General features: G+C 61.8%; 2 protein-coding genes across 6 annotated transcripts in view; one reads left to right on the top strand and one right to left on the bottom strand.

Annotated features, from left to right (window-relative positions):
- The window catches only part of LOC308629115 (mitochondrial import inner membrane translocase subunit TIM16), a 67085-nt gene that overhangs the window by 9631 nt on the left and 33026 nt on the right, over positions 1-24428 (bottom strand). For 3 of the 5 annotated variants that reach the window (XM_081256624.1, XM_081256622.1, XM_081256623.1), the window contains exons 10-27: positions 8369-8423; positions 7795-7852; positions 7573-7718; positions 7393-7485; positions 7107-7238; positions 6187-6313; positions 5635-5810; positions 5061-5169; positions 4870-4956; positions 4647-4789; positions 4469-4573; positions 4306-4391; positions 3384-3525; positions 3197-3286; positions 2153-2269; positions 1750-1885; positions 1262-1353; positions 651-737 (exon numbers count right to left, since the gene is read on the bottom strand). In XM_081256624.1, the coding sequence (XP_081112750.1) occupies positions 651-737; positions 1262-1353; positions 1750-1885; positions 2153-2269; positions 3197-3286; positions 3384-3525; positions 4306-4391; positions 4469-4573; positions 4647-4789; positions 4870-4956; positions 5061-5169; positions 5635-5810; positions 6187-6313; positions 7107-7238; positions 7393-7485; positions 7573-7718; positions 7795-7852; positions 8369-8423 (1981 nt within the window). Of the gene's footprint in view, positions 1-227; positions 529-650; positions 738-1261; positions 1354-1749; positions 1886-2152; positions 2270-3196; positions 3287-3383; positions 3526-4305; positions 4392-4468; positions 4574-4646; positions 4790-4869; positions 4957-5060; positions 5170-5634; positions 5811-6186; positions 6314-7106; positions 7239-7392; positions 7486-7572; positions 7719-7794; positions 7853-8368; positions 8424-24428 lie in introns of those variants that run through there. The other 2 variants (XM_081256625.1, XM_081256626.1) reach the window with 2 other exon arrangements.
- On the top strand, positions 13379-24371 carry VASN (vasorin). Its single transcript, XM_081256630.1, has 2 exons — positions 13379-13522; positions 21664-24371. The coding sequence occupies exon 2, from the start codon at positions 21674-21676 to the stop codon at positions 23702-23704; it is 2031 nt and encodes a 676-aa protein (XP_081112756.1). The 5' UTR covers positions 13379-13522; positions 21664-21673; the 3' UTR covers positions 23705-24371.

Below are 24428 nucleotides of genomic sequence, written 5' to 3'. Positions count from 1 at the left end.
GTTTGGGGAGCAAGGCTACTGGTCCCAGGCCCCTGAGGCTGGTGCTGCTCCAAACGGCCTGGTGGGGGGCCAGCCCCCTAGGCCCTTGACCAGAACTGGAGCAGCAGGCAAGATAGGACGGCATGTGATAATTGAAGGTGCTGGGCGAAGCCAGCCCAAGCTGGGACCAGCCCAGGTCAGAGTAGAGGGGACAGGGAGCCCAGCGGCTGCCCAGGGACATGCCACTGAGCCCTCGCGCCCACCCCACCCCCATGCCCCTGGCTCCACATGCTAGCAGGCAGCTGAGGAGAAGCAGCTGGTCCCAGAAAATGCAGAGATGCGAACAATCCATGGGGGTTGCAGCAGGACCCAGAGGCTACGGAAATGCCCAAGATCCAAAGGAAGCCAGGCCTTCTGGGGTGAGGTGTGCCCCGGCCAAGAGGTGGCTTCCAGTTTGAGGGTGAGACGTGAGGTGTGCAGGGGCACCAGCTGGTTCAAGGAGGCGGCAGTGGCAGGTGAGGCTAGAGGTGGCTGGTGGGCAGGCTAGTCCTGGAGAGATAAACCAAGAAGTGGGAGGGAGTTGAGAGGGCCTGGGGGAGGGGGGTGGCACATGCGGCAGGCGTGAGTCGGGGAGAGATGGGACAGGCAGCAGGGCCCACTCGTCCACTCACCCACTCGTCCTCATCCACACCTTCGAAGGAGTCCTGTGGGAGCGGGTCCACCCGGTTCCCCAGCTTTGCCACCATGGCACTCAGCAGCTGGGAGAGGGGACGGGAGAAGAGGTGGGAAGGGAACAGGGCTTCTGACCCCAAGAATGTCAGATCCCAAGGCTGGAACCCCAAGGTTCAAAGTTGTGGGAGAATCATTTTCATTAGAGCCCTGACAAAGTTGATGGTTTTCATTGAAAAAGATACCTTGACAGAGATGGGGGAGCCAGAGACAGACAGACTGTAACACGGAACGTAAGAGTCACAGGGCAGCTGTCTCCACATATAGCCTCAGACGCTCAAATATGCACCAGGGTCCCCAGCGCACTTGGGTCTGGTTGGGTTGGGCCAGGCTAGAGTGGGGCCTCTTTCCAACCTTCCCTGGCTTCCTGAGCCCTGTGCCCTGGGGGCGGCAGCAGTCAGCTTTAGGGCTTTGGAAGGTCTTCCCTGTCCAACTGACAAGTGGGTGACACTCGCTCCTCGCCCAACCTGGGTTGGACTAGAGAACTGAAGGGCAGTCACCAGGAGCAGCCAGGACCCTGTGACCCCAGCGGCCAGCCCTCTTCCATGCCTACCTCTTCCTTCTTCTGCTGATCCGACTTCTCTTCCAGGTAGAGTGCTGAGGATGGGGCCCGCCGGGCAAGGCCTTCACGGGGGGCCTGGCTCACTGGGGTGGGACAGCAACAAGCATCAGGCAGCAGAGAGCCCCTTTGGTGGGGCCTCCTGGCCTAACTGCTTGGTACCAGCCCCTAGGGGATTCCATGGCAGAGAGTCCAGAGGTGGCGCTTCGTTTCACAAGGCCTGCCCTCGGCACCAGGCTGTGTGCACGTGCGCATGTGTGTTGGGGGTGGAGGGCTTGTGATGGAAACACAGACCCCGGGCCCTGCCCTCCAGGGGCTCAGAGACCAAGTCCGAAGAGCAACCACCCCATCTCTGGGAGCACTAGAGGTTTCTGATTGCCAGCAGGGATGGCGGTTCGGACTTGGGCCTTCTGCCCCTTTCTCCAACCCCCACCCACTCTCCTGCTTCCTACCTGCCCCCCCAGCCCAGTCCCTCATCCTACCTGGGGTCATGTCAGGGGGCTGCAGGCTAAGAAGCCGGGGCTGCCCGTTAGCGCCTCCCAGCCAGGCCTCAGCGCTGAGCACCGGCTCCCAGCTCACAGCCGTGTCTGGGAACACGTCATCCTGGAAGAATTCTTTCTGCAGGGAGGGAGGAAGGGGCTGCCCTGAGGTACTGACCAGAGGTCTAGGGCACACAGGCATCCATTGGGAGGGGGGCATGGCAAGACCCAGGACCCCAATCTGAGGTTTCTGCAAGTTTCAGAACATCAGCAGAGTAAGGGGAACAGGTGCCCCAAAGAGCAGTGAGTGGGGCAGTGTGGTGACAAGACCAGTCAGGCCCCAAAGCCTCTGACAGGGGCCAGGCAGGGGGTGCTGGGCATTGGCATGCTGGGCCCCCAACCTCACCCTGACTCGGGGCAGCCGGAAGGTGACAGGCTCCAGGGAGGTCTGGCGAAGTCGCAGGCATCGGGCAAACTCCACCTCCCGCACGTCACACTCGGTCTTGGGCAGGAGAATGAAGCCCTGGGGCGGCAGGGGAGTTGAGCTGGGGCTGGAGTCCAGAGCTCACACTGAGCACCTGGGCCCCCTCACTTAGGACCATCAGGACCAAGGCCTATCCCTGGAGAGTGGTGTGATATTTAACAACTAGCTCTCTGGAGGGAAAATGCCCGGGTTTGTAGCATTTGCCTATTTCCATGGTGTGAAAACTCCCACCATATCAATTTCACACTACTAACATGACCTGGTGAATGCAGATTTGGGAAGGGATGTGCAATAGCAGCCCATGATACAGTATTTCTGCCAGACAGGGCCCACAGATGTAAATAACCTCAACAGTACAAATAATAGTGAAGTCAAGTAAAATAATTAGGAAGTGATAAATTAAGTATCTATTGCCTTGGTCTTTACTGTAACTTATTTGTGGGTTCATAAAACTTAAACTTACATATTTTAATTTTTAACAATGGTTGAGTTTAAAAACCAGTTCCCGGGCTTCCCTGGTGGCGCAGTAGTTGAGAATCTGCCTGCCAATGCAGGGGACACAGGCTCGAGCCCTGGTCTGGGAAGATCCCACATGCCACGGAGCAACTAGGCCCGTGTGCCACAACTACTGAGCCTGCGCGTCTGGAGCTTGTGCTCCGCAACAAGAGAGGCCGCGACAGTGAGAGCCCCGCGCTCCACGATGAAGAGTGGCCTCCGCTTGCCGCAACTAGAGAAAGCCCACGCCCAGAAACGAAGACCCAACACAGCCAAAAATAAATAAGTTTAAAAAAAAACACAAAAAAACCAAACCAGTTCCCGAGGCTGCTGGGCACACCCCGCCCGGCCCGGTGACTCAAGGGCCCCACAGGCCCCTGCAGTCCTGCACATGGCCACGAGAGGGCGGGTAGCCCATGGTCCCACCCACGGAAGGAGGACCAGGGAGTGTGTGCGTGTGCGAGGGCTCACCTTGTGGGGGTCAGGTGATGTGAAGCTGTTGCACTCCAGGAAGAAGGGGGCCTCGGGGAGCAGCTCATACAGGAACACACGGGTGTCGCCCTGGGGGAATGGCAACAGTGAGGTGGCCAGCATTAGCTGCCTTTCCCCCCACCTCCTCTCACCTGCCCAAAGCCCCCGCCTGTGCACCCCAGCCCACCTTGCCCGTGAGCAACACCAGGCGGGTATCTGGGTCATAGCTGGGCAGCAGGGTCGAGGGAGCCACATCCAGCCCCAGCACTGCCAAGGGGCCACTGGCCAGGGCCTCAGCCGAGTACAGGAGTAGCTGGCGCTCACTTCGGCTGCAGGGGGGCAGAATCAGGTCCTCAGAGCTGGAGGGGCCTGGGGCATGGCAAGGACTCCAGCAAGGCCCCCGATCTTGTGGGGCTGGAGGCCTGAGGGCCTCGGGGTGGGAGGAGAGGCCTCTGCCCATCCTCCTTCCTAAACCAGCCTCAGAACCACTGGCCTGGCCTAATACAATAGCTTTCTAACCTGCCGCCCCGCCTCCTCCCAGACCTCTGCCCCCTCTGCCCCTCCTCAGCACACTCCTGTCCCATGGCCACTGTGGCTACTAAGTCTGGACTTTTCTCCCCACATTCTGTTCCAGGCCCTTTGCTCCAGCCAGGCTGGTCACCTTCTGGGCCACTCCACCCAGAGGTGAATGCCCTCTCCTCCGGGTCTGTGTTTACCAGCCCCTTTGTGACCCAGTTCAGATGATACTTCTCTTAGGAGGCCCTCCCTGATCCTTCCTCCAGAGCACCAAATGCCCATCCCTTGGACCTCTCCAGGAGGCTTGGTTCTGTGTTTTGTGTGCTTTGTCTGATCCCCACAAGGTATGGGCTCTGCAGCAGGGATGGCTTTCAGCCCCCTGGGCCCCTAGTTGATTCGTTCCTCCCCATCTCCTTCCCTCCCATCAATCCACCCATGCACCCATCCATCTATCCATCCATCCATCCATCTGTCCAATAAATGAGAGTTGGGGACAGCTTCTGCATGCCTGACAGGTGTATGTGTATCTGGGGGAGGGGGCACAGGTGGCTGCTGAAGTCTGGGGATGGGAATAGTGGTCCCAGAGTTCTCACCTGTCAAAGCCAGACACCAGGAGACAGTGACCATCACACACCCAGACAATGCGGGCTCCACGGGCCCCCTCAGGCCCTGGGCCTTCCTGTTGGGATATAGTACATGAGGCCCAGCTGGGACCCCCGCCAGGTCTGAGGGCCGCCCCCAGCCCCTCCTGCTCACCTGCAGGGGCTCAGGGCTACCCCGGGGCTCGTAGATCCGCAAGTGCCCATCCTTGCAGACAGTGGCCAGCTGCCGCCCATCAGGACTCCAGGCCAGGCCAAAGATCTGGGGGCAGGTGGGGACATGAGAAGCAGCCTCTTGCCCTGTGGCTGGGCGCCTGCCCCCAAAGCTGTCCTACCTGATCCCGGTGGCCCTGCAGCCTCAGCCGCTCTGCTCCAGCCTTAAGGTCCCAGATCCGAATGGTAAGGTCGTAGGAAGAGGAGGCCAGCGTGTCAGCTGCCAGCGGGTGGAAGCGCAGAGAATAGATCTTCTCCGTGTGGCCTGGAGGCGAGGCATGGGGTGACGCTGAGCCCCTCAGGAGCCACCGCCCACCCCCCGGCCCCCACCCAGGCCCCCCTGACCTGTGAGCACGGCCTCGGGCATGGTGAGCACCTCCTCAAGGCCTTCTGGGGGCACCCGCCACAGCCGGATCCTGGCATCCTCCCCAGCTGTGGAGAGCACAGGCTCATCACTGCTGACCCAAGGCCCCCCTTCTCTGTTCCCATTGAGGACCCTGGGACCCTCCCTCAAGCCCAGTGCCCAGCCTCCTTACCCACAGCGAGGTGGTGGGGATCAAAGGGGTCCCAGGCCAGATCGGTCACAGCTGCCCCATTCTGCAGCGTGGGCAGTGCTGTGTCGGGCAGACGGCCGGGCTTCCGCAGCTGTGGGAGGTGCCCCCATCCCGAGGCCCATCAGTAATATGCAGGAGAGTCCGGTCCCCAGGGCTGCAGGGCAAGCAGCGTGCCTGGGCCCACACCCTCTGCAGCTGATGATGCACCACCAGGTGGCCCAAGCTCTCTGCCTCAGACACCTTGCACTCTGAGCCCCAAGTGCCAACCATGAGGCCCCCAGAAAGTGAGGGAGGCAGCACGGAGTGGTGGAAAGAGCTCAGGCTTGGGGCTCAGGTGGCCTGGGTTCAATTCCCAGCTCCACCACTTACACAGCGTGTGACCAGGCATCTCTGTGCCTCACTGCTTTCATCTGTAAAATGGGGATAAGAGTAGCACCCCACACACACCGCATGGGATGCTGGGCACTTGGTTTGTGCTTAGAGAATGTGAGCTGGTGTGGGCACCTCAGCATCCTGCAGGGACATGGGGACAGCGCAGCAGGGTGGGGCCCCTCACCTCGAGCACGGCCACCTGCCCACCACTGCTGAGCAGGGGCATGGCCACACGCTGCCGGTTGGCACAGAAGCCGTCGCTCTCGCCAGGCGTGGTGAGGTTGAGCCCCTTGAGGTTGGTGATGTGGCTGTCTCGGTGCAGGACGGTGCCCTGAGCGTGCCGGAACTTGGAACTGGGGCCTGGCGGGCAGCAGGGACACGGAGCCACGTGAGGTGAGGGTGCCCTGCCTGCCCCACACTGTCCCGCAGGAGGACCCGGGCCAGTCCGGAGTCCGGGCTGCCTGCTCCCCTCAGCATAGGACCGTGCAGGCTGTGTGCCCAGGTCTCTGCCAGTCCAGCCAACACAACTCGCCCAGAATGAGACTCGAGGGATCTCGGAACGTTTAGGCCACCCTCTTACAGGTGAGACTCTCTTCATCCCGCAAGGAAGTGACTCCTCCAGGAGGGGAGGCGGGACTGTGGGGGGAGGCAGGACCGGGGTGCAGAGGAGGGTGGCTGGGGTGGGGGTGGACAGGGCTCCCGTGGTAGGGCGTTAGCCCCGCGCTGAGGCACTTACCCAGCAGGCTTTGCAGGGACCTCTGGCTGGGACTGGTGCTGATGCCGCTGGTGCTGGAGAGCGAGGGCCCCAGGCTGGAGGGCGTGGAGGGCGAGGTCAGCAAGCTGGGAGGGGAGGAGAAGCCCTCCTGGGGGAGAAGCTCCGGTCAGCCAGCAGCCCCGTCAGGCGGGTGGTCAGCCAAAGAGAGAGGGGATGCCGGGGTCATCACTTTGGGACACTGGGGTAGGCAGGAAGCCCCACCGTGGGATGTGGGGTGGGGACGCAATCGCTGATGGGCAGGAGGTAACATGGGGTGAGCTGAGCGTTAGCACATGGGACAGCAGGTAGCAGCTGCTGCTCCTGGGAAGGTGGGCCCAGAACGGTCAAGAGCTTTCAAGAGGGGCTTCCCTGGTGGCACAGTGGTTAAGAATCCGCCTGCCAATGCAGGGGACACGGGTTCGAGCCCCTGGTCTGGGAAGATCCCACATGCCGCGGAGCAACTAAGCCCGTGTGCCACAACTACTGAGCCTGCGCTCTAGAGCCCGCGAGCCACAACTACTGAAGCCCAGGTGCCTAGAGCCCGTGCTCCACAACAAGAGAAGCCACTGCAATGAGAAGCCCTTGTACCACAACGAAGAGTAGCCCCCGCTTGCCGCAACTAGAGAAAGCCTGCGCACAGCAACGGAAGACTCAACGTAGCCAAAAAATTAAAAAATAATAAAAATTTTAAAAAAAGATCTTTCAAGAGAAGCTAGAAATCCAGATTTTATATGAAAGTCTTACTTTCTAAGTGTTTGCTCAATTTTGATAACACAGAGGTTCTTCATTTATGCTTCTTGCATTTCTGAGACCATCGGGCAGGCCACACACTCCTGCCCTGACCTGGGGCCCCTGTTGCAGCATTGCAACGGGGAAGCCAGGTGGGCTATGCTGATACTCACGCTGGGGTCCGCATCACCCACAGGTGTCTCTGCAGGCTGGGCCTCTTCCGGGGTGGGCCCTGCAGGGGGCACCAGATGGGAAGTGAAGCTGGGATGGGGTCGGCAGGATGGGTGGAGGCTGACCCTCTGCACCTGTGGGTAGAGGCCGGCAGGTGAGGCAGGAGGGCTTGGGGTGGGGATAGCGAACACCAGGCAGCTGAGTTAGTGCACAGGTGGACCATGTGCCACGGACGCGGCTGCTGCTGGTGGTGCAGGCCAGGAGCAGTCAGCCAGGCCTTGGCCCTACCTGCTGGTTGCTACCAGCCCACCAGGCATGGGGGTCGGAGGCGGGCACACAGCCTGCAGTGTCCGGGAACAGGTCCTCGTGGAACTCCACAGCCTGGTGGCACACAAGCACACGGGCAGTGAGGTCAAGTCCCCCAGGCTCCCCCAGGCCCTCCCAGTCCCTCACGCAGGACCCCCTCACCTTGCGGGGCACGTGGTAGCTGATGGGCACGATGGCTGTGTTGCTCAGCTGCAGGACGCGAAGCACCTCGCAGCCCATGACGGCCAGTGCTCGCCGGGGCACGAGGGCCACCCCCTGCAGCACGCTCTCCAGGAGGCACTGGGTCACTATCAGGGACACCGTGGAGGACAGTCAGAGTGGGTCAGGGAGGGGAGGGGGCACAGGGCGGGGAGCAGGGCTTACCTGGGCTCAGTGCCGGCTGCTCGGGGGCCACCTCATAGCAGTACAGCTGACTCTCGCCCTGAAACGATCCCCACCCGAGCGCTGCTCGCTGACTGTGCTGGTGGCCTGGGCTGCCCGGCTCTAGCTCCAGCCGCCCCGTCCCTCCCCAAGGACGGAGTCACAGAGCCACGGCCAACGTCTACAGGGCGCTGATGTGCGCTGGGCTGAGCCCCTGGTAGACTCTGCCTCGCCTGTTCATCATCACGGAGCACGGAGTGAGCACCAGGGGTATACGTTCAGTAGGACAAAGTGCCTGCTGTGTGCTGACTCTGCTCTATTCTCAGCCTTATCGTCACGAAGCTGACGTTCTGGGGAGTGACCCCAACTGCATGGAATGGAGACTTGGAGCCCTGTGTGCCTGGAGCCCCTGACAGGGGTGGAGTCTGGGCAGCACTGTTCTAGCTCCTCCTTTCCGGGGTGAATAGCATCCTGCACTCCCCACTCTCCCAGTTGGCTGGCCAGGTCAAAGGTTGGGGCCAGGTATGGCGAATGAGGGCACCAGCCGACATGGGTGGGGGCTTGAGCTTCTCCTCACCTTTCCCGCCAGGACCAGGAGCCTGGAGTCTGGATCCAGCAGGGGCATCAGAGACCTGGGGGAGAGACGGCCTGTCTTAGGGATATGGCCAGTCATTGTGGCCAAGGGGCAGGGGGAAGGGCTGAGAGTATCGTGACTCTAGATCGGGGCTTAGGCCAAGCACAACAGTGGCCAGGAGTGATGCAGCCCCTCCAGTTGCATCCAGCCTGGTCCCCAGGGACCCTCCACCTCCTCTCCCTGTGCTCCCGACATGCTGAGCACATCCCCACGTCCCAGCCTTTCTTTTCCAGGTCCTCCGTCTGCCCAGCTGCTTCACCCCAGGACTGTGCTCGGCCTGGGCACAGGGGAGCTGTCCCCTCTTTCTGCACCTCAGCCCTGATCTCTTCCCACGCTCAGCAGCTCCAGGAAGCCCCCCGACATACATTCTGTCCCTGATCTCACCTCCACCAGCCTAAACACCAGGCCCGGGAAGGTGAGAGGGGTGCTGGAGCTGGGGAGCCCCTCCATCTCCACCCGGCACAGTCGGCCTGGGTGCTCCAGGACCCAGGCTTAGGGGCCCTCTCCTCAGTCACCCCTGCTCCTGGGCCTTGATGCTGTCCTAGAGACTCAGAACTCCCCTAGGCACCATCTCTGAGCCCCAGTGCCCAAGCCTGAGCCAGGGGCCAGGAGCAGGGGCTCCTTCCTGCCATGCTTCCCTGGCCTCCCTCTTCTCTGTCCCCGAGGTGGGGCCCTGGGTGGGGGGCAGAGGCTGGAAGCCCCCAGAGCCCCTGCTGCTCTGTGTTGCCTGTCTCGGCCAACAGACTGTTGCTCTCCAGAGATTTACCACTCCTCTTCCCCTCCCAGGCCCTGCAGGGCCCCTTTGCAGCCCCCAGCCCTGACTGCTGTTTTCCAGGCCCAGAGTCTCCTGGATGTGGGGCACCCAGAAGAACTCAGACTGGTGTCTTCATCTGTTTCTGCTTCCTGCTCCTGGTTTTCTGGTCCTGCTCTCACATCCCTGGGGACCCATGGGCCTGGACCCCCACCTCAACGCAGACACTCATCCTCAAATGGAACCCCATCCTCCTCACTGTGGTCCCAGCAGTCAGAGGTCGCCCAGCTGTGGCAGCTGCCTCCATCCCTCACCCAGGCAACAAACGGTCCAGCCCACCCCCTCCCCTGCCCGGCCAGCTGCCCACCACCCCTCCCCACCCTGCTGGAAGGGAGCCACAGAGTGGACTGGGAAGCTGGGTGGGTCCCTGGGTGGCTCCATAGCTTCCTGGAGTGCCTTGGGCTGGTCACCTGTGAGTAACACAGCCTCTAATTACCTTGGGCTCAGCCGGGTGAGCTGGGCTCAGAACTGCCCTCTTGACCTGGTCTGATCACTGCCTGCTGTGGGGGGAGAGGGGGGCAGGGGGACAACGTGGTCGTGTGACCTCGGGTGTCCCCCGCACTGACGCTGGATCCAGTGGGGCCAGACGTAAGTCCCTTCCGGAGTTCTAACAGGACTTTCACTCACCCACTAGTTCATCCACAATCATTCCCTTGGTGAGCTGGTCTGCGCCCGGCCCTCAGCTGGGCCGGCAGGTGTGACCAAAGGTGGGTGCAGCAGACCCCACCTCTGTCCTCAAAAGCTCACGGCCTGGGTGAGAGGCAGACAGAATTCCACAGACAAACGCATGAAGGAAAAGTTCTCTGAGGACACACAGCAGAGAGCAGAAGGGCCTGACTCTGGCTGGCCACAGGTGAGTGGGCATTCTCTATGACCCAAAGGTTAAAGAGAAATCAACCACGTCAAGGGGAGAGAATTCCAGGCAGAAAGGGCAGCATATGCAAAGGCCCTGTGGCAGGCAGGTGCACAGCCTGTTTGCGGAACAGGGAGTAGAACAACATGGCTGGTGGTCTGGGCAGTAAGGGTGAAGGGCTGAGGCTCAGGATGGGGTGGGTAGAGGCCACACAGAGCAGGGCCTAGTACATCAGGAGGAGGGTTCTGCCTCCCTCCATCGGATAAGCAATAAAGAAGCAAATGACAGGATGAGATTTGTGCTGAGCAGAGGTCACCGTGTGGAGACAGGCAGGAGGAAGGAAAACAAGAGTCTAAGAGCAAGTATGCTGGGCGGGGACTCTCATCACCCTGCTGTTGCTTTGACAAGAAATGGGGAATCGGCCTGCAGTTTCCACCCTGGCATCAGTGGCTCACCTATACTCTAAACCAACCTCTTTAAGAGGCTTGACCTGGCACCCCTGTGTCCCTGCCCCATCAGCCCCAGCTGGCTGGCCCAATGACTCAGGTGCTAGGACGGGGGCGGGGGGGGGCGGCAGGAAGTCAAGGAGGGCAGGGCTGGCTTCTCTGACAGGTCAGGCCAGTCTTCTTCGCCTCAGGCAGAGCTACCTGAGAAGCTCCGGCAGGCAGGAGCATCCTGCCCACCACAGCGCAGGCCAGGAAATGGGGTCATGGCACCCAGCCCCAAGAGTTGGCCAACAGCTGGCACGGGCCTGACCCCAGGCCTTGTAAAGAGAGCCAAGCTAGGTCTGGGTCTGGAATGCAGAACCAAGCTCCAGCCTGGCATAGGGCCAGAGGGGGTGAAAGCTGGCATGGGCACCTCTCCTGCTGCCATGGCAATGGGGGGGGGCTGGCATCTGGGCCTGCCACTGGGAAAGGCTTTGACCCAGATCTAGGGGTCTGCTCCAGACTCAAAGCCACAGAAGGTCTAGAGCCCAGACCTGCCACCTACCCCTGAGCCCAAGTCTCAGAAGCTGCAGAACCATGGTGGTATCAAGTGGATCACGTGGGGGAGGGGTTACCCCCTGATACTCCCATCAGCTTTCCCAATATTGCTGCAAATAACACAGGAAGTACCACGGTGAGCCTGCCAGGAAATGCAGTTTCAAGAGCCCTCCTCTGGTTCTCCCTGCCAGCCCATCTCTCCCACTCAGACCCACCACCTAAACATCCTGGCACTGGCACTGGTCCAAAGCAGAACAGGTCCCCTGTTCTTGTCACCCAGGCTGGGCAGTGGGGACCCCCTTGAACCAAACCCTGCCCCCCACTCCCTTGCTCCCTTAGAACCAGGTTCTAAGGCAGGTGGTGCCTTGAAGCCAAATGAGGACAGGATGGACGGACATACTGGGGAGGGGGGCCTCCTGGAAGCTGTCCTTGAACCTCCAGGTGGATGGGAGCATGGCCTGTGTGAGTCCAGACTTAGGATTGGGGCTGGGGATGGATCCTTTAGGCAGGTGGGATCTCACTATCAGCAAGAAATGGCCACAGAGGCGAGAAGATTCAGGATCTGTCAGGAAGTCCTGTTCCTGGAGGAGAGTCAGGCTGGGGTCTCCTGAGGGCCTTAGGGGACACAGGGCCCAAGGGCAGAGGCATAGGGACAGTCTGAGCTGACCGCAAACTCAAATGGTTCAGGAAACTGAAGGAGTGCAGCAGCCTGGTGTGAGACAACTAGGCTTGGTGGGGACTGGGGCCACCTGTGAGTCTGGGCCTTGGTCACAGGGGGCAGCTGCTGCTCAGCCTTGACCGAGAGTTCCCACTCAAGGCAAGCTGGGAAGACCCATTTTAATGTGAAACTACTGGATTTTTCAATGTTGGCAATGGCTTCAAAGTTTTAAAAAGTCCCACAGGAGCCAAATGAAACACACCTGAGGGCCTGCACTGGCCTAGGAACGGACGTTTAGAGGTGTGCAAAGCACACTCCACATCCACATATAACAACAAAAGCATGGGGTGCAGACCTCTGCTCATCCTGAAAGGGGGCCGTGTTGGGGAGAGGTCCTGCGGAGGCGAAAAGCTGAGAAGGAAAGTCTGGGAGGTAACCGTTGCACCTGGACCCTGCTTAGCCCTGTTAGAGACTGGACAGAGGCTATCCTGCCTTCTGGAGGTGATCCAGTCCTTCAAACACCATGCAACCCCCCCACCCCTGCAAGTTGGTGTGGCCCAGCCTGCTGGGATAAGCCTTCAGGCCCCCCGAGATTTGAGCTGGCCCAGCCAAGCCCTGACTGTGGGCTGGGCTGGACGGGGTGGCGGGTGTCCTGGAGCCGGCTGAAAGTTAGGAGCTGAGCTGGGTCCCCAAAGGCTCTGAGGCATGACTCTGACCACAAGTGCAGAGGGGGAGGAGGGCAGAGTGTTTTCCTGGAATCCTCCAAGGCAGGGGATTTTTCTGGACTAGCCCAGCCCTTGGCACCCGCCCCTTCTGCCCCATTAAGGGCCACTGTCAGCAGCACCCAGGCCCCACCTACTGACAGTGAGGCCCAACCTCACATTTCAGCCCAGCACCCCCCAGCACATTCTGGCCTTGAAGCTGCCAGTAACTGTGGGTAGTCTATCACGTCCCCTTCCTGGGTGTCGCTCCCTTCATCTAAGACATGGGGAAAGTGGTCCAGAGGTGCTCACAGCAAAACGACCCCAGGACTCAGATTTGGCATTAGAGGTTGTACTTATGAGGTTCTCAGAAGGGATCTGTGTGTGTGGCCTACCCAGGAGTTTCTGAAGTTGGGATTAGCTACCAACAACAACATGGAGAGATTTCACATAAAAAATCCAGATTTCCAGTGTCTTCTGAAAAACCTGAAGCTCTGGCAGACTGGGACAGGTCATAGCGGCTGAGTCTCCCCTCCCCAGGTCTCCACAGGCTCTGGGGTCCGTTCCTCGAGTTTTTATCACCTGCCTGGTATGTCACAGGCATCCAGGTTTGGGATGCTTGGTCTCACTCATTATTCGCTTGCTTTTTCACAGGGAAAAAGGGATCTGCCAGGGTCATATTACAAACTAGTGGCAGACCAGACTGGACCGCGGGACTCCTGACTCCCAACAGAACCAAGCAAGGTCTCTCTTGCCCGCCTGGTCGGGAGTTGGCGGGGTGAGGACCAGGCTGCTTGGCCGAATGACCCTTTCAGCAGAGAGGGGAGGCGGGTCTCCGCCGGCCCCGCCTCGGCCAATAGGGAACAGCCACGCCCCCCGCCCATGGCGGCCCCACCCCCAGACTCTTAAGACGGAACCCGCCTCCCGCGAGCCGACTCCGCAGCCCGAGCCTTGGGGCGGGGAGACACGGACGCGGCTGCCTCGGCACCTCAAGACCTCAGGACCCAGGACCCCTCCGGCCTCCGGGCCAGGAAGCACTGAGGCCGCGGCCCGTCCCGCCCGGCTCCCGCCGCCGCCGCCGCTGCCGCCCGGTGAGTGTCTACCGGGCTGGGGGTCTGCGGGCGGGAACAGGGGACGGGCTGTGCACACGCGCCGATCACGCGCGCGGACCCCCCCGACCTCCGCCGCGCGCACACGCACTCAGGGCGGGCACGCGGCCCCCAGTCTTGCACGATCACCTGGATCAACTCGGGGACGGAGGCGGGCGGGCACCGTGCGCCCCCGGTCTGCCCCCTTATCTGGCAGTCATCGGGCTCCGACAGCTCCACGGCCGGGGTGCGCGCACGCGCGAGTACGCGGCTCACCGGCCCGCGGGGCTGCAAGCAAACAAAATAAACACCCCCTCCCTCCTCCCACGGCTGGGCCCTCCGGCATGACCAGTTTTATGAAACAAACCCCTTTGAGGGGATGGCCAAGCCACAGCCTTCGGTTACTTTTACCTCCTGGAGTGACACTGGTTCTGGGCATGAATACCCCTAACCCCTGTCCCCCTCTGCAGATCGACGGCCTGGGGTCCGTCCTGAGGGCTCTGTCACTCAGGGCAGAGCAAGGGGCCCACAGGCATGCAGCCCTTGAAATGGGGTACGGACCTTGGCTGACTGGGTTGTACTCCAGGTATCAGGGTGCCCCATCTCTGCCCCTGCCAGGGAAGGGGCTTTGCTCAGGCTGTGAACCCAATGGCCTGGAGCCAGCCTAGTCTTTTGTGTCCCTGGGCTGGCAGTACTGCAGCCTGAGGGCTGCCGAGGTCCCCTGTGGTCACTGGCAGGCCAGCTGATTGGTGCCAGCCATTCTGCCTCACCCCCATTTGTTAACGATTACCACACCAGGGTAGCTGACTACCTCTCCCGCTGGGGCCAAGGGCTGGAGTGTGAAAGGTGGGAAGGAGGAAGTGGCCCTGAGGGTCCCTCTGCTTGCCTCTGCACCAAGGGCAGGTGAGGCTCTGGAGCGGGGCACCAGGACCCAGAGCCACCTCCCCAGACCAAGAGCTTCTAGGGCCGGGGAACTGAACTAAGTCTCAAGGTCCCTTCCCACTAGGCTGGACTTTGGGCATTGGGGGCAAAGAGGGGTGGCTGGGCGGGTGAACTCCAAGTGGGGTCAGCAGGCCCAGTGGGCCATGACATCCAGTATGGGCCCAGCTGTTGGCAAGACCCAATAGGGCTAAGGCAGGCAGTGTGGGGGATGGGAGAGTAGTCCCCTGAGTTTGCTGTCTTCTCCCAGGGGAATCAGCCCCTGGAGCTTCTGTAAACAGAGTGTCAGAGGCAGGAAGAGGGCTCTGGTAATGAGCAGCCCAGCTGGATTCCCTCCAGACCATTATCTGGCCTCTCCCGGGCCCAGGGAGGGAGGATGAGCACACGCGTGCCAGGCTGGGGGCCCGGGCACTGCCTGTCTCCACCTCCCCTGGCCTCATGTTTCAGTGAAACAACTACCTGGGACCAGTGGGCAGGCGGGGGCTGATGTCCCAGGGCATTTGCTGGAATGGCACCACTCTCTCCAGACCCTGGACATGGAGGAGGAGGGGTTCAACATGAGAAGCCCCTCAAAGTACCCAAACCAGTGCTCTCCCCAGGCAGCCCCCTCTGGCAAATGCCCCCAGGGAGATACCCTGGGCAGGGGATGCGTCCAGCTCCTGGCTCCCATTCCTGACACCTCCACTACAGTCCTGGGTAAGCTAGGACAAGTCCCAGGTAAAGAGAGTTGAATCCTTGTGGGGGCTTTTAAGTGGGTAGCAGCTCCTGGGATCAGGACAGCAGGGTCTCAGCTGGGCCCTGGAGGCAGCTCCCACCTCAGTAGGCCAGCCAGCCAGTTCCCCTGGTGGCTAGAGAGAAGGCTGGGTGAGCCTCTGCCCACAGAAGCATCCCTGACCACTGGCAGGCCCTGAGCTCATGGGAAGGACAGCAGTGCCACTTAACAGGGTTAGTGATCCCTCCCAGAGCCCCCCTCAGAGTCCCCTCCCTGGGCCAGGGAGCCCAAGGCTCCGCACTGCCAAGAAAACCAGCTCCCCTCACTGCTGTGGAATTTGAGAGTTCTTGGAGAAGGGGGAGGGCGTGTGTGTGCGTGTGTGTCTCAAAGCACAGCCCAGTGGGCGTGTGTCTGGCGTGGGCATGTGTCTGCGCGCGCGTGACCAGAGCAGGGCTGTGTTTGGGGGCGGGCAGGGGTGTGCTGAGGGTGGGCGGGGGCTCAGCCTTCTCCCTTTTATCAGTTTCCACATTCCAGAGTCAGCCGGATTGCTTTCCCTCAGCTGGCTGGGCCGCCTGGCCGGCCAGACCCGCCAGCCTCCCCCGCTTTTCCTCATTCCACCCTCCCTGGGTATGAGGAGGCTGGAGCAGACTCCCTTGGGCCACCTTAGGATTGGGGGGTGGGAACAGGCGAGGGGCCAGTTCTTCTCCAAGGTGGAGAAGGGCCCCCACCCGTCTCCTCCCGGGGAACGCAATAAGGCTCTCACATTCCTCGGAGGCTGCCTGAGAGATTTAATTAAGGAGGAAGGAGAGAGCTAGCCTGCACTGAGAAGAGGCTGAGGCTGGGGTGGCCACTGGGGCCCCCCTGGCCCTGGGCCTGGGTGGGCAGCAGTGAGAGGTGAGGGGCAGGCTTGTGGCTCCCCTAATCAACCCCACCTGCTCACTGATGAGCTCACAGGCCCCAGGAAGGGCCTCCTTCGCTGCAGGGTAACCGAGAACCCTGGGCATGATGGAATGAGAAGGGCAAGACCCCTCTGGGGCTACCTCCTTCTCAGACCCTGTCTAGGCCCCAGACAGCCTGGGCCCAGCCGGCTTGGGGCTGGTGGCCTCCCTTGGTGACTAAGGTCTTCCTCTGGCAAATTCAGGGTTAATTGCAGAGTTAGGGCCTTAGTTGATGGGTGCTTGGCCCTGGGTGGGGACAGGGCGGTGAGCAAGCCCCATGTCTGAGCCCAGCCCCAGTGGCATCACAACTGCACGTGCTGACGGTGGCGTCTGGACCAGCCCATTTCAAGTTGGGCCGCAGCCACCACATAGCTCCTGGGGCAGCAGGTGTCCTCTTCCAGCGGAGTGGCACCTCTGCTGACTGAGAAGGCATGTCCTGCCACCCTGAGGGCTCACTTGAGCCAGGGACTGGCCTTAGTCACTGGTCTCCCTGCCCTGGGCTGACAGGTCTAGCAGCTGTCAAGTCACCCACAGTGCCACAGAAGACACCCACCTGGGGCCAGGCAGCTCCTGCCACGGAGTGGGGAAGCGGGAGGAGGTCCAGCTCCTGCTCTTCTGGTGCTGCCAGCTGGCCATACCTGCTCAAGGATCTAGACTCTTCCCTGGACAGGGAGACGGGCTGACGTACAGACTATCCCCCTTTGCAATATTCTGCCCCAGGATCTGAGGCCTGGCTATACAGGAGACCCACCCAAGGAGCTTCTCTAAAACACAACTCTGCCTGGGTCTCACCCCAGAAATTCTTATTTAATTGGCCGGGGGAGGGTGCGGCGTGAGCATTAGGAACTTTCTAAAGCTTCTTGGTGATTTTGATGTGCAGCTGGGGTCGAGAAGCCCTATAGGTGGGAAATGGAAGGGAAGCCCGGATGAGGTCGTGGTGTGGAGTGTCAGGACTTATCCATAGCGTGAGTAGAACCCGCTGGGGGTGGTGATGGAGTAAGTAAAGCAGAGATGCCAAGACTGGTGGGTACCCCCACCACCAGTCAAAGGGCAGGGCTTAATCAAAGGGCAGGGCTAGGACCACCCCCCAAGGGGGCTATCTCCGAGGAACCTGAGGCTCAGCCCCCTCGGCCCCTTGCATGAGGGCCCAGGATAGAGACCCCAACCTGCTGGGCCAAGGGCTGCTTCTCCCCAGGGATGGGGAGACTGGTGGACCCAGCCCGGGCCCGGAGCCTCCTCAGACACGTCAGCGAAACTGGAGCCAACTGTCCTGGCTGCCGGCATGGTCCCGCCTGCCTGGGGGGTTGGCAGACTCCTGGGCTGGGCTGTTGCCAGGCCTGGCCGGCAATGCTTCACCCTGGCGGGCCGGCACTGGGAGCCAGAGGCCCAGAGCCATGGGGTCAGATCTGCAGCCCCAGACCCCTGTACCCACTCCACAGCATCGGGTACGGAAAGGGACGTGTGCCTGCTTCTGTCTGCCCATTCCTGTTCCCCACTGGCCAGGCACAGGAGATGCTCCCGCCTGAGGTCTCACGTGGTCAACCGAAGGCCCAGGTTCCACTCACTCGCCAGTCCCTGCCTGACCCAGGGCCTATGAGTGGGTGCCTCCAGGTGTCCCACACTTGGGGGTGGGTGGGGACACTCTGGGTCCCCCTGAGAGCTGAAATGATGATGTCCTTACAGAGCCCCTCCTTCTGCTCCCCCTCCTCCCCCGTCACATGCTGAACTGCCGGCCAAAGGACAGCTCACTTCCCCCCACCCGCTTCTAGAACTAAAGGCACCTTCCTCCCACCCCCAGGCTGCTCTCCCTAGCTTCTCCTGTTCTTCCACGCCTGAGGATGGAGGGCAGCCTTTGCGTAGAGGCCTCACCCTGGGCCCAGGGGGCCTCCTGTCTGTGCCTACATCTGCGTGAAGCCCCTCTCACACCATGGCATCCTCACCCCATGCATGCGGAGGGCAAGACTCAGGTTTTATGGGTGACGCCCTCAGTAGGTAGTGTTTACTGACCACCTAGAATGTCCTCCAAATACAAACTAAACAAGCCCTGAGACTCAGGCGCTGTACCCAGCCTCCCCCACTTCACAGATGGGAACTGAGGCGAAGGGCTGTGGCCAGGCTGTCATGCAGCCAGGCTGCGAATGCAGGCAGTCAGACCCCAAAGCCCCATCCCAGCACTGTCCCCTGGAGGGCCCTTGTGGTGGGGCCAGGCCAAGGCGAGTCCAAGTGGAGGGGAGGCCCTGGACACTCTGCCCTCCTGCCTCCACTCCACCACCCCCCCTCAAATCCCAGGGCTACCTCCAGAACTCTCCCCACATCCTTTGCAGAGGGAGAGGGCCCACCTCCCTGCCTCGAGTCAGCAGATCAGATATCAAAGCCCAGGCCCCCGGTCCTTCAGGGCTGCTGAAATTGCAAGGGCCAGGGCAGCCATGACCCCAACGAGACACTCCCCCCCCCAATGCACACACACACCAGCACGCACCCAGACAGGCGGAATGGCTCCCAGAACTTGTTAAAAGAACTTCCCCATTTAAAACAAACAGAACAACACAGAACCACAACACTGGGTGCTCAGAACAACTCCAGAAGGTGAATCAGGGCTGCTAAGAACAAAAGCCCACAGGTGAGAAGGGATCTGGGAAGCTATTTAGGCAGAGCTGGTCTCCTGCTGCCCTGTCACCGGCCCCCTCCAGTCAGTCATTGCCCTCTGGGTCCCCTCTGGGGGCTCTCTGATCTGTTCTTGGTGGCAGAGCCCCCCGGAGCTGACAGCCCACAGCTTGCCATTTTCCCAAGCCCCAGTGCCAGCTCCTTGCTGGATGGGTGGAATGGGGCTCAAGCAGAGGCACTCATCCCTGCATCCTGTGGACTGCTTCCACAGGATGGTAGCTGATGCCTACTGGGGTCTCCCCAGCCCAGAATGCCAGCTGCTCTTGTTCTGACCCAACCCCCACTCTCCATCAGCTTACCCAGATTGCCTCTGCGGCCAGACAGACCCCCGGTGTTCCTGCCTCCCTCCCCCATGATGACTTTACTGATTAAAGGGCCAGCAGACTACAGGTGAAGCTCAGAGCCCATGCTGGTCCCCTCCTCAATGCAGAGTGGGAAACACCCCCCAGTATGCATCCCAGGCCCCTAAGGACCACATGCCTGGCTCCTCGGAGCTAAGTGCTCCCAATCCTGGGAGGTGTCCATTCTGGAATGCCCAGGTGGACAGATGAGGAAACTGAGAGAAAGCTGCTCTCTGTGGCCTCACAGTTCAGGTGCCCCTGGCCCAGGGCTGCCTGACTGGAGTGTAAGCTTTTAACTGTGATCTTTTATAAGGCCCAGGGGAGCTGAAGCTGTAGGGGTGGCCAGGCTGGCCAAGTATAAGGTCCCCTCCCACCCCAGAGCCTGGCTGCGCCCTTCCTGACCCTGCCCGCCACCCCCACCAGGAGGGCTAACTCAGGGGGAGGCAGCTCACCCCCCAGGTGCATGAGGGGGTGGGGGTCGCTCACAGCCCACATCTGGAGGCCAGGCCATACCCACCGCCTTCTGAGTCAGGGAGGGTGGAGCAGGTCCCCACAGTGGAGGAGGCCAGGTGCGGCATACACAGCCCCCTGGGAACGGCGCCGGCAGGGCTGGGGGCACACGAGGCCTCCCGGGTTCTGGCTGAGGTTCATCTGAGGCTGAGTGCAAGATGCTCCTCCACCATTCACTCAGCAAAGATGGGCTCTGGGATACAGGGAGCAAAAACGGGGCCTCCCCTCAGGGAGGGGACAGCAGAATCTAGAGAGCAGAGGAGGTGGCACTGGCTGGGGTCAGGGAAGGCCTCCCTAGCTGGCCTCTGAAGGGCAGTCACCAGTGTTAACTAGTGAAGGGCAGAGGGGACCCTGCAGGTGGGCAGGGCCTAGGCAGGCCCAACCTGGTGACGGGCTTTTACTCAGAGCTGGCCCAACACCATAGTGGCCTCCTGGGGACCACCTGCCCCTCCTCCGCCTCCCGTTCCAGGAGCCCACATCCCTGGGGAGGGGCAGCCCGATGGACGGCATTGGGCAGAACATGGGCTGCGTAGGGGGCCACGCTACCTGTGTGGCTGGATGGCTGGCCAGCATGGGGGAAGGGGAGGCTGAGCCCCAACACAAAAGGCCCTTGTGTGAGCAGGAGGCACCTGGAGGGGAGGCATGCCAGCCTCTCAGGGACTTTAGGGAACCAGAGTGTGGGGACCGCTGCTGGGGTGGCCCCCTGGCTCCCCTCAGGAGCCTGAGTGAAGGGGGGCCCATGCTGTGGCCCTATCCTGTCTCGGGCAGTTCCAGCTACGAGTGGGAGCCTGGAGCGGCTTGGGGAGCCACCCCGACCTGGGCAGGACTGGGCCCCACATCAGGAGGGCAGGCCCAGCCACACCTGGACGTGGTTAAGGACCTGGGCTCTGGCTCAGATTTCCCGGCAGTGCAAAGGCAGCAAGTCACTGCACCTCCAGGAGCCTCTTCTCCTGTCATCTGGGAGTGAGGAGAACAGCTTCCACCTGGAGTGGCTGCTGGGGGACTAAACAAGGAGACCGTAGACGCTCAGTGCCACGGGCACGTGGGAAGGGCTGCTGCTCCTCTTGCTCAGGGCTTGGCCTAGAGTGGATTCCCAAGAAATGATAGAGGATCCCATCTGCGGAGCGTTTCCAGGCTTGACACTACCTCCAGGGCCACCACACAACCAACGTCCCCCAACCTGAGACCTGGGTCAGCCCAGGGAGGCTGGGGGCCCCTCACCTCTAGTTCTTTCATCGTGGCTTAGAGATGGGGGATCTGAAGACCAAGGTTCCCTGCCTCCCCCCTTCCCACAGGGGGGACACCTACCAAGGGCTCCAGCCCTCCTCTGCTTCCCCAGGGAACTCTCCTGCTGGCCATGTCCTAGGCAGGTCTGACTTCACAAGTGGAAAAACACCAATCCCAGAGTTTCCCCGTGAAGTCTTCCCGCTGTGGTCTCTCCTCACTCGGAGGACTCAAGAGTGCGGCGGCAGTGGCCGGTGGCCCAGGGCAGGCAGCTTCTCTATTTACGTGCTCGGCCGCCTGCCTGCCTGGTCTCTCCCAGGTGCTGCGGGAGGGGCTGCCACTCCAGAACCCACCATTCTCCCTCCTTCCCTGTCCACCTCAGCAGAGATTTTTGGGGTGGTTAGGGGGAGGGCACAGAGTCTGATGTTTTTTGACCATGTGTTCTCTCTGGGCCACAGAGAGGCCAAAGGGCTGGAGTTAAGGAGAAGGGGGTTATTTGTGGTCACTGAGTGTTGGGGGGCCAGGCCCCTCTCTGTGTGCATCAGCCCACCGAACCCTGGTGTCAGCGCAGGAAGTAGCAACTGATATCATAACAAGGTCATGTGATTGCTCAAAGTCACATAGCGAAGAAGTGACGGGGCAGGGACAGGAACCCAGCCAGGGCACTGGGGACCTGACTCATAACTACTGTATGCTGTTGGGTTTGGGGGCGGGGAGTGGAGAAGGGGGCTGGGAATTCCCTTCCCGGTCCTTCCTGGAGTGGCTGTCCCCTGGGGCCCCTGACTCACGGTCTCCCGCTTTCCTCTCTGCTGCCAGGGGCCAGAAGATGCGCTCCAAGACCCCCCCGCCTCTGTTCCTGCCGCTGCTGCTGCTGCTGCCGGCCCTGGAGCCCAGGGTGCAGGGCTGCCCATCCGGCTGCCAGTGCAACCAGCCACAGACAGTCTTCTGCACCGCCCGCCAGGGGACCACCGTGCCTCTCGACGTGCCGCCCGACACAGTGGGCCTGTACGTCTTTGAGAACGGCATCACCACACTCGACGCGGGCAGCTTTGCCGGCTTGCCGGGCCTGCAGCTCCTGGACCTGTCACAGAACCAGATTGCCAGCCTGCCCGGTGGGGTCTTCCAGCCACTGGTCAACCTCAGCAACCTGGACCTGACTGCCAATAGGCTTCGGGAAATCACCAACGAGACCTTCCGTGGCCTGCGGCGCCTGGAGCGCCTCTACCTGGGCAAGAACCGCATCCGCCACATCCAGCCTGGTGCCTTCGATGCGCTCGACCACCTACTGGAGCTCAAGCTGCAGGACAACGAGCTGCGGGCGCTGCCCCCGCTGCACCTGCCGCGCCTGCTGCTGCTCGACCTCAGCCACAACAGCCTCCCAGCCCTGGAGCCCGGCATCCTGGACACCGCCAATGTGGAGGCGCTGCGGCTGGCCGGCCTGGGGCTGCAGCGGCTGGACGAGGGGCTCTTTGGCCGCCTGCGCAACCTCCACGACCTGGACGTGGCCGACAACCAGCTGGAGCTTGCGCCGCCTGCCATCCGGGGCCTGCGGGGCTTGACGCGCCTGCGGCTGGCGGGCAACACCCGCATCGCCCAGCTGCGGCCCGAGGACCTGGCTGGCCTGGCAGCCCTGCAGGAGCTGGACCTGAGCAACCTGAGCCTGCAGGCCCTGCCGCACGAGCTCTCGGTCCTTTTCCCCCGCCTGCGGCTCCTGGCGGCTGCCCGCAACCCCTTCAACTGCGTGTGCCCCCTGAGCTGGTTCGGCCCCTGGGTGCGGGAGAGCCGTGTGGCGCTGGCCAGCCCCGAGGAGACACGCTGCCACTTTCCACCCAAGAACGCCGGCCGGCTGCTCCTGGACCTTGACTACGCCGACTTTGGCTGCCCGGCCACCACCACCACAGCCATGGTGCCCACCATGAGGCCCACGGTGTGGGCGCCCACAGCCCCACCTTCCAGCATGGCTCCCACCTGGCTCAGCCCCACGGAGCCAACCACTGAGGCCCTGAGCCGACTGCCCCCCGCCCCACCCACCATGGGTCCTGCCCCCCAGCCCCGGGACTGCCCGGCATCCATCTGCCTCAGTGGGGGCACCTGCCACCTGGGGGCGCGGGGCCACCTGGAGTGCCTGTGTCCTGAGGGCTTCACGGGCCTGTACTGTGAGAGCCGGGTGAGGCCAGGGCCGAGGCCCAGCCCTGCCCCGGCCACCATGCGGCCACCCCAGCCCCTGCCCCTTGGTATTGAGCCCGCCAGCCCCACCTCCCTGCGGGTAGGACTGCAGCGCTACCTGCAGGGCAGCACCGTGCAGCTCAGGAGCCTCCGCCTCACCTACCGCAACCTGTCGGGTCCCGACAAACGGCCGGTGACACTGCGGCTGCCGGCCTCACTCGCAGAGTACACGGTCACCCAGCTGCGGCCCAACGCCACCTACTCCATCTGCGTCCGGCCCCTGGGGGCCGGGAGGGTGCCTGAGAGCGAGGAGGCCTGTGGGGAGGCCCGCACGCCCCCGGCAGTCCGCTCCAACCACGCCCCAGTCACCCAGGCCCGAGAGGGCAACCTGCCACTCCTGATTGCGCCCGCCCTGGCCGCCGTGCTCCTGGCCGTGCTGGCTGCTGTGGGGGCGGCCTTCTGTGTGCGGCGGGGGCGGGCCGCAGCAGCTGTGGCTCAGGGCAAAGGGCAAGTGGGGCCAGGGGCTGGGCCCCTGGAGCTGGAGGGGGTGAAGGCCCCCTTGGAGCCAGGCCCAAAGGCGACTGAGGGTGGTGGGGAGGCCCCGCCTGGCGGGCCTGAGTGTGAGGTGCCGCTCATGGGCTACTCGGGGCCTGGCCCCCAGGGGCCCCTCCCAGCTAAGCCCTACATCTAAGCCTGGGAGTGATGGATGGCCGGGGCCAGGCTCTTGGCCCCACTGGGACTGGCCAGGGCCCTCCTGCTGCCAGATCAAGGAAGTTCTCAGATCTGTACGATGAGGACATGTCAGGACCGGGGCTGTGTGACCACAGCAAGTCCCTGCCCCTCTCTGGACCTTGGTCTCCTCATCTGTAAGAAGCTGGGACCCAGGTGATAACCTCTAAGGTCCCCCCGCCGCCCGAGTGCCTAGAGGATGGCGTCGGCCCCGTCTTCTGCAACATGCAACCTCTGGGGTGGGGCGGGCCCTGCCGTGTGCTGGTAACACAGGCCCGGGGCTGCCAAGCTCCCCACCCCAAGGAGACTCTGGGGGCCAGTGAAGGACGCCCCCAGAAAAGAGAGCAGAGGGAGAGTGGGACTGGGGATGGGGTGGGTGACACTGCCTCAGCCCCAGAAAGTGAAGGAACAAAAGAAACTGGAAAGAAAGATGCTTTAGGAACAAGTTTTGCTTCTGTTTTTTAAAATATATTTATAAAAGATCCTTTCCCATTTATTCTGGGAAAATGTTTTTCAAACTCAGAGACAAGGACTTTGGTTTTTGTAAGACAAATGATGATATGAAAGCCTTTTGTAAGAAAAATAAAAGATGAAAAGAAACAAGCATGTTTCTCAGGCATGGCCCCAGTGTACCTGGGCTGGACAGAGGGAGGGTGGGGGCTCGCAGGGTCGGCCTAAAGGGACAG

This window comes from Mesoplodon bidens (genome assembly GCF_964165515.1).
Source record: "Mesoplodon bidens genome assembly, chromosome: 15".
In the NCBI taxonomy this organism is placed as follows: domain Eukaryota; kingdom Metazoa; phylum Chordata; class Mammalia; order Artiodactyla; family Ziphiidae; genus Mesoplodon; species Mesoplodon bidens.
Note: the sequence above shows the minus strand (reverse complement) of the source record. Positions and strands in the feature narration are given on the sequence as shown.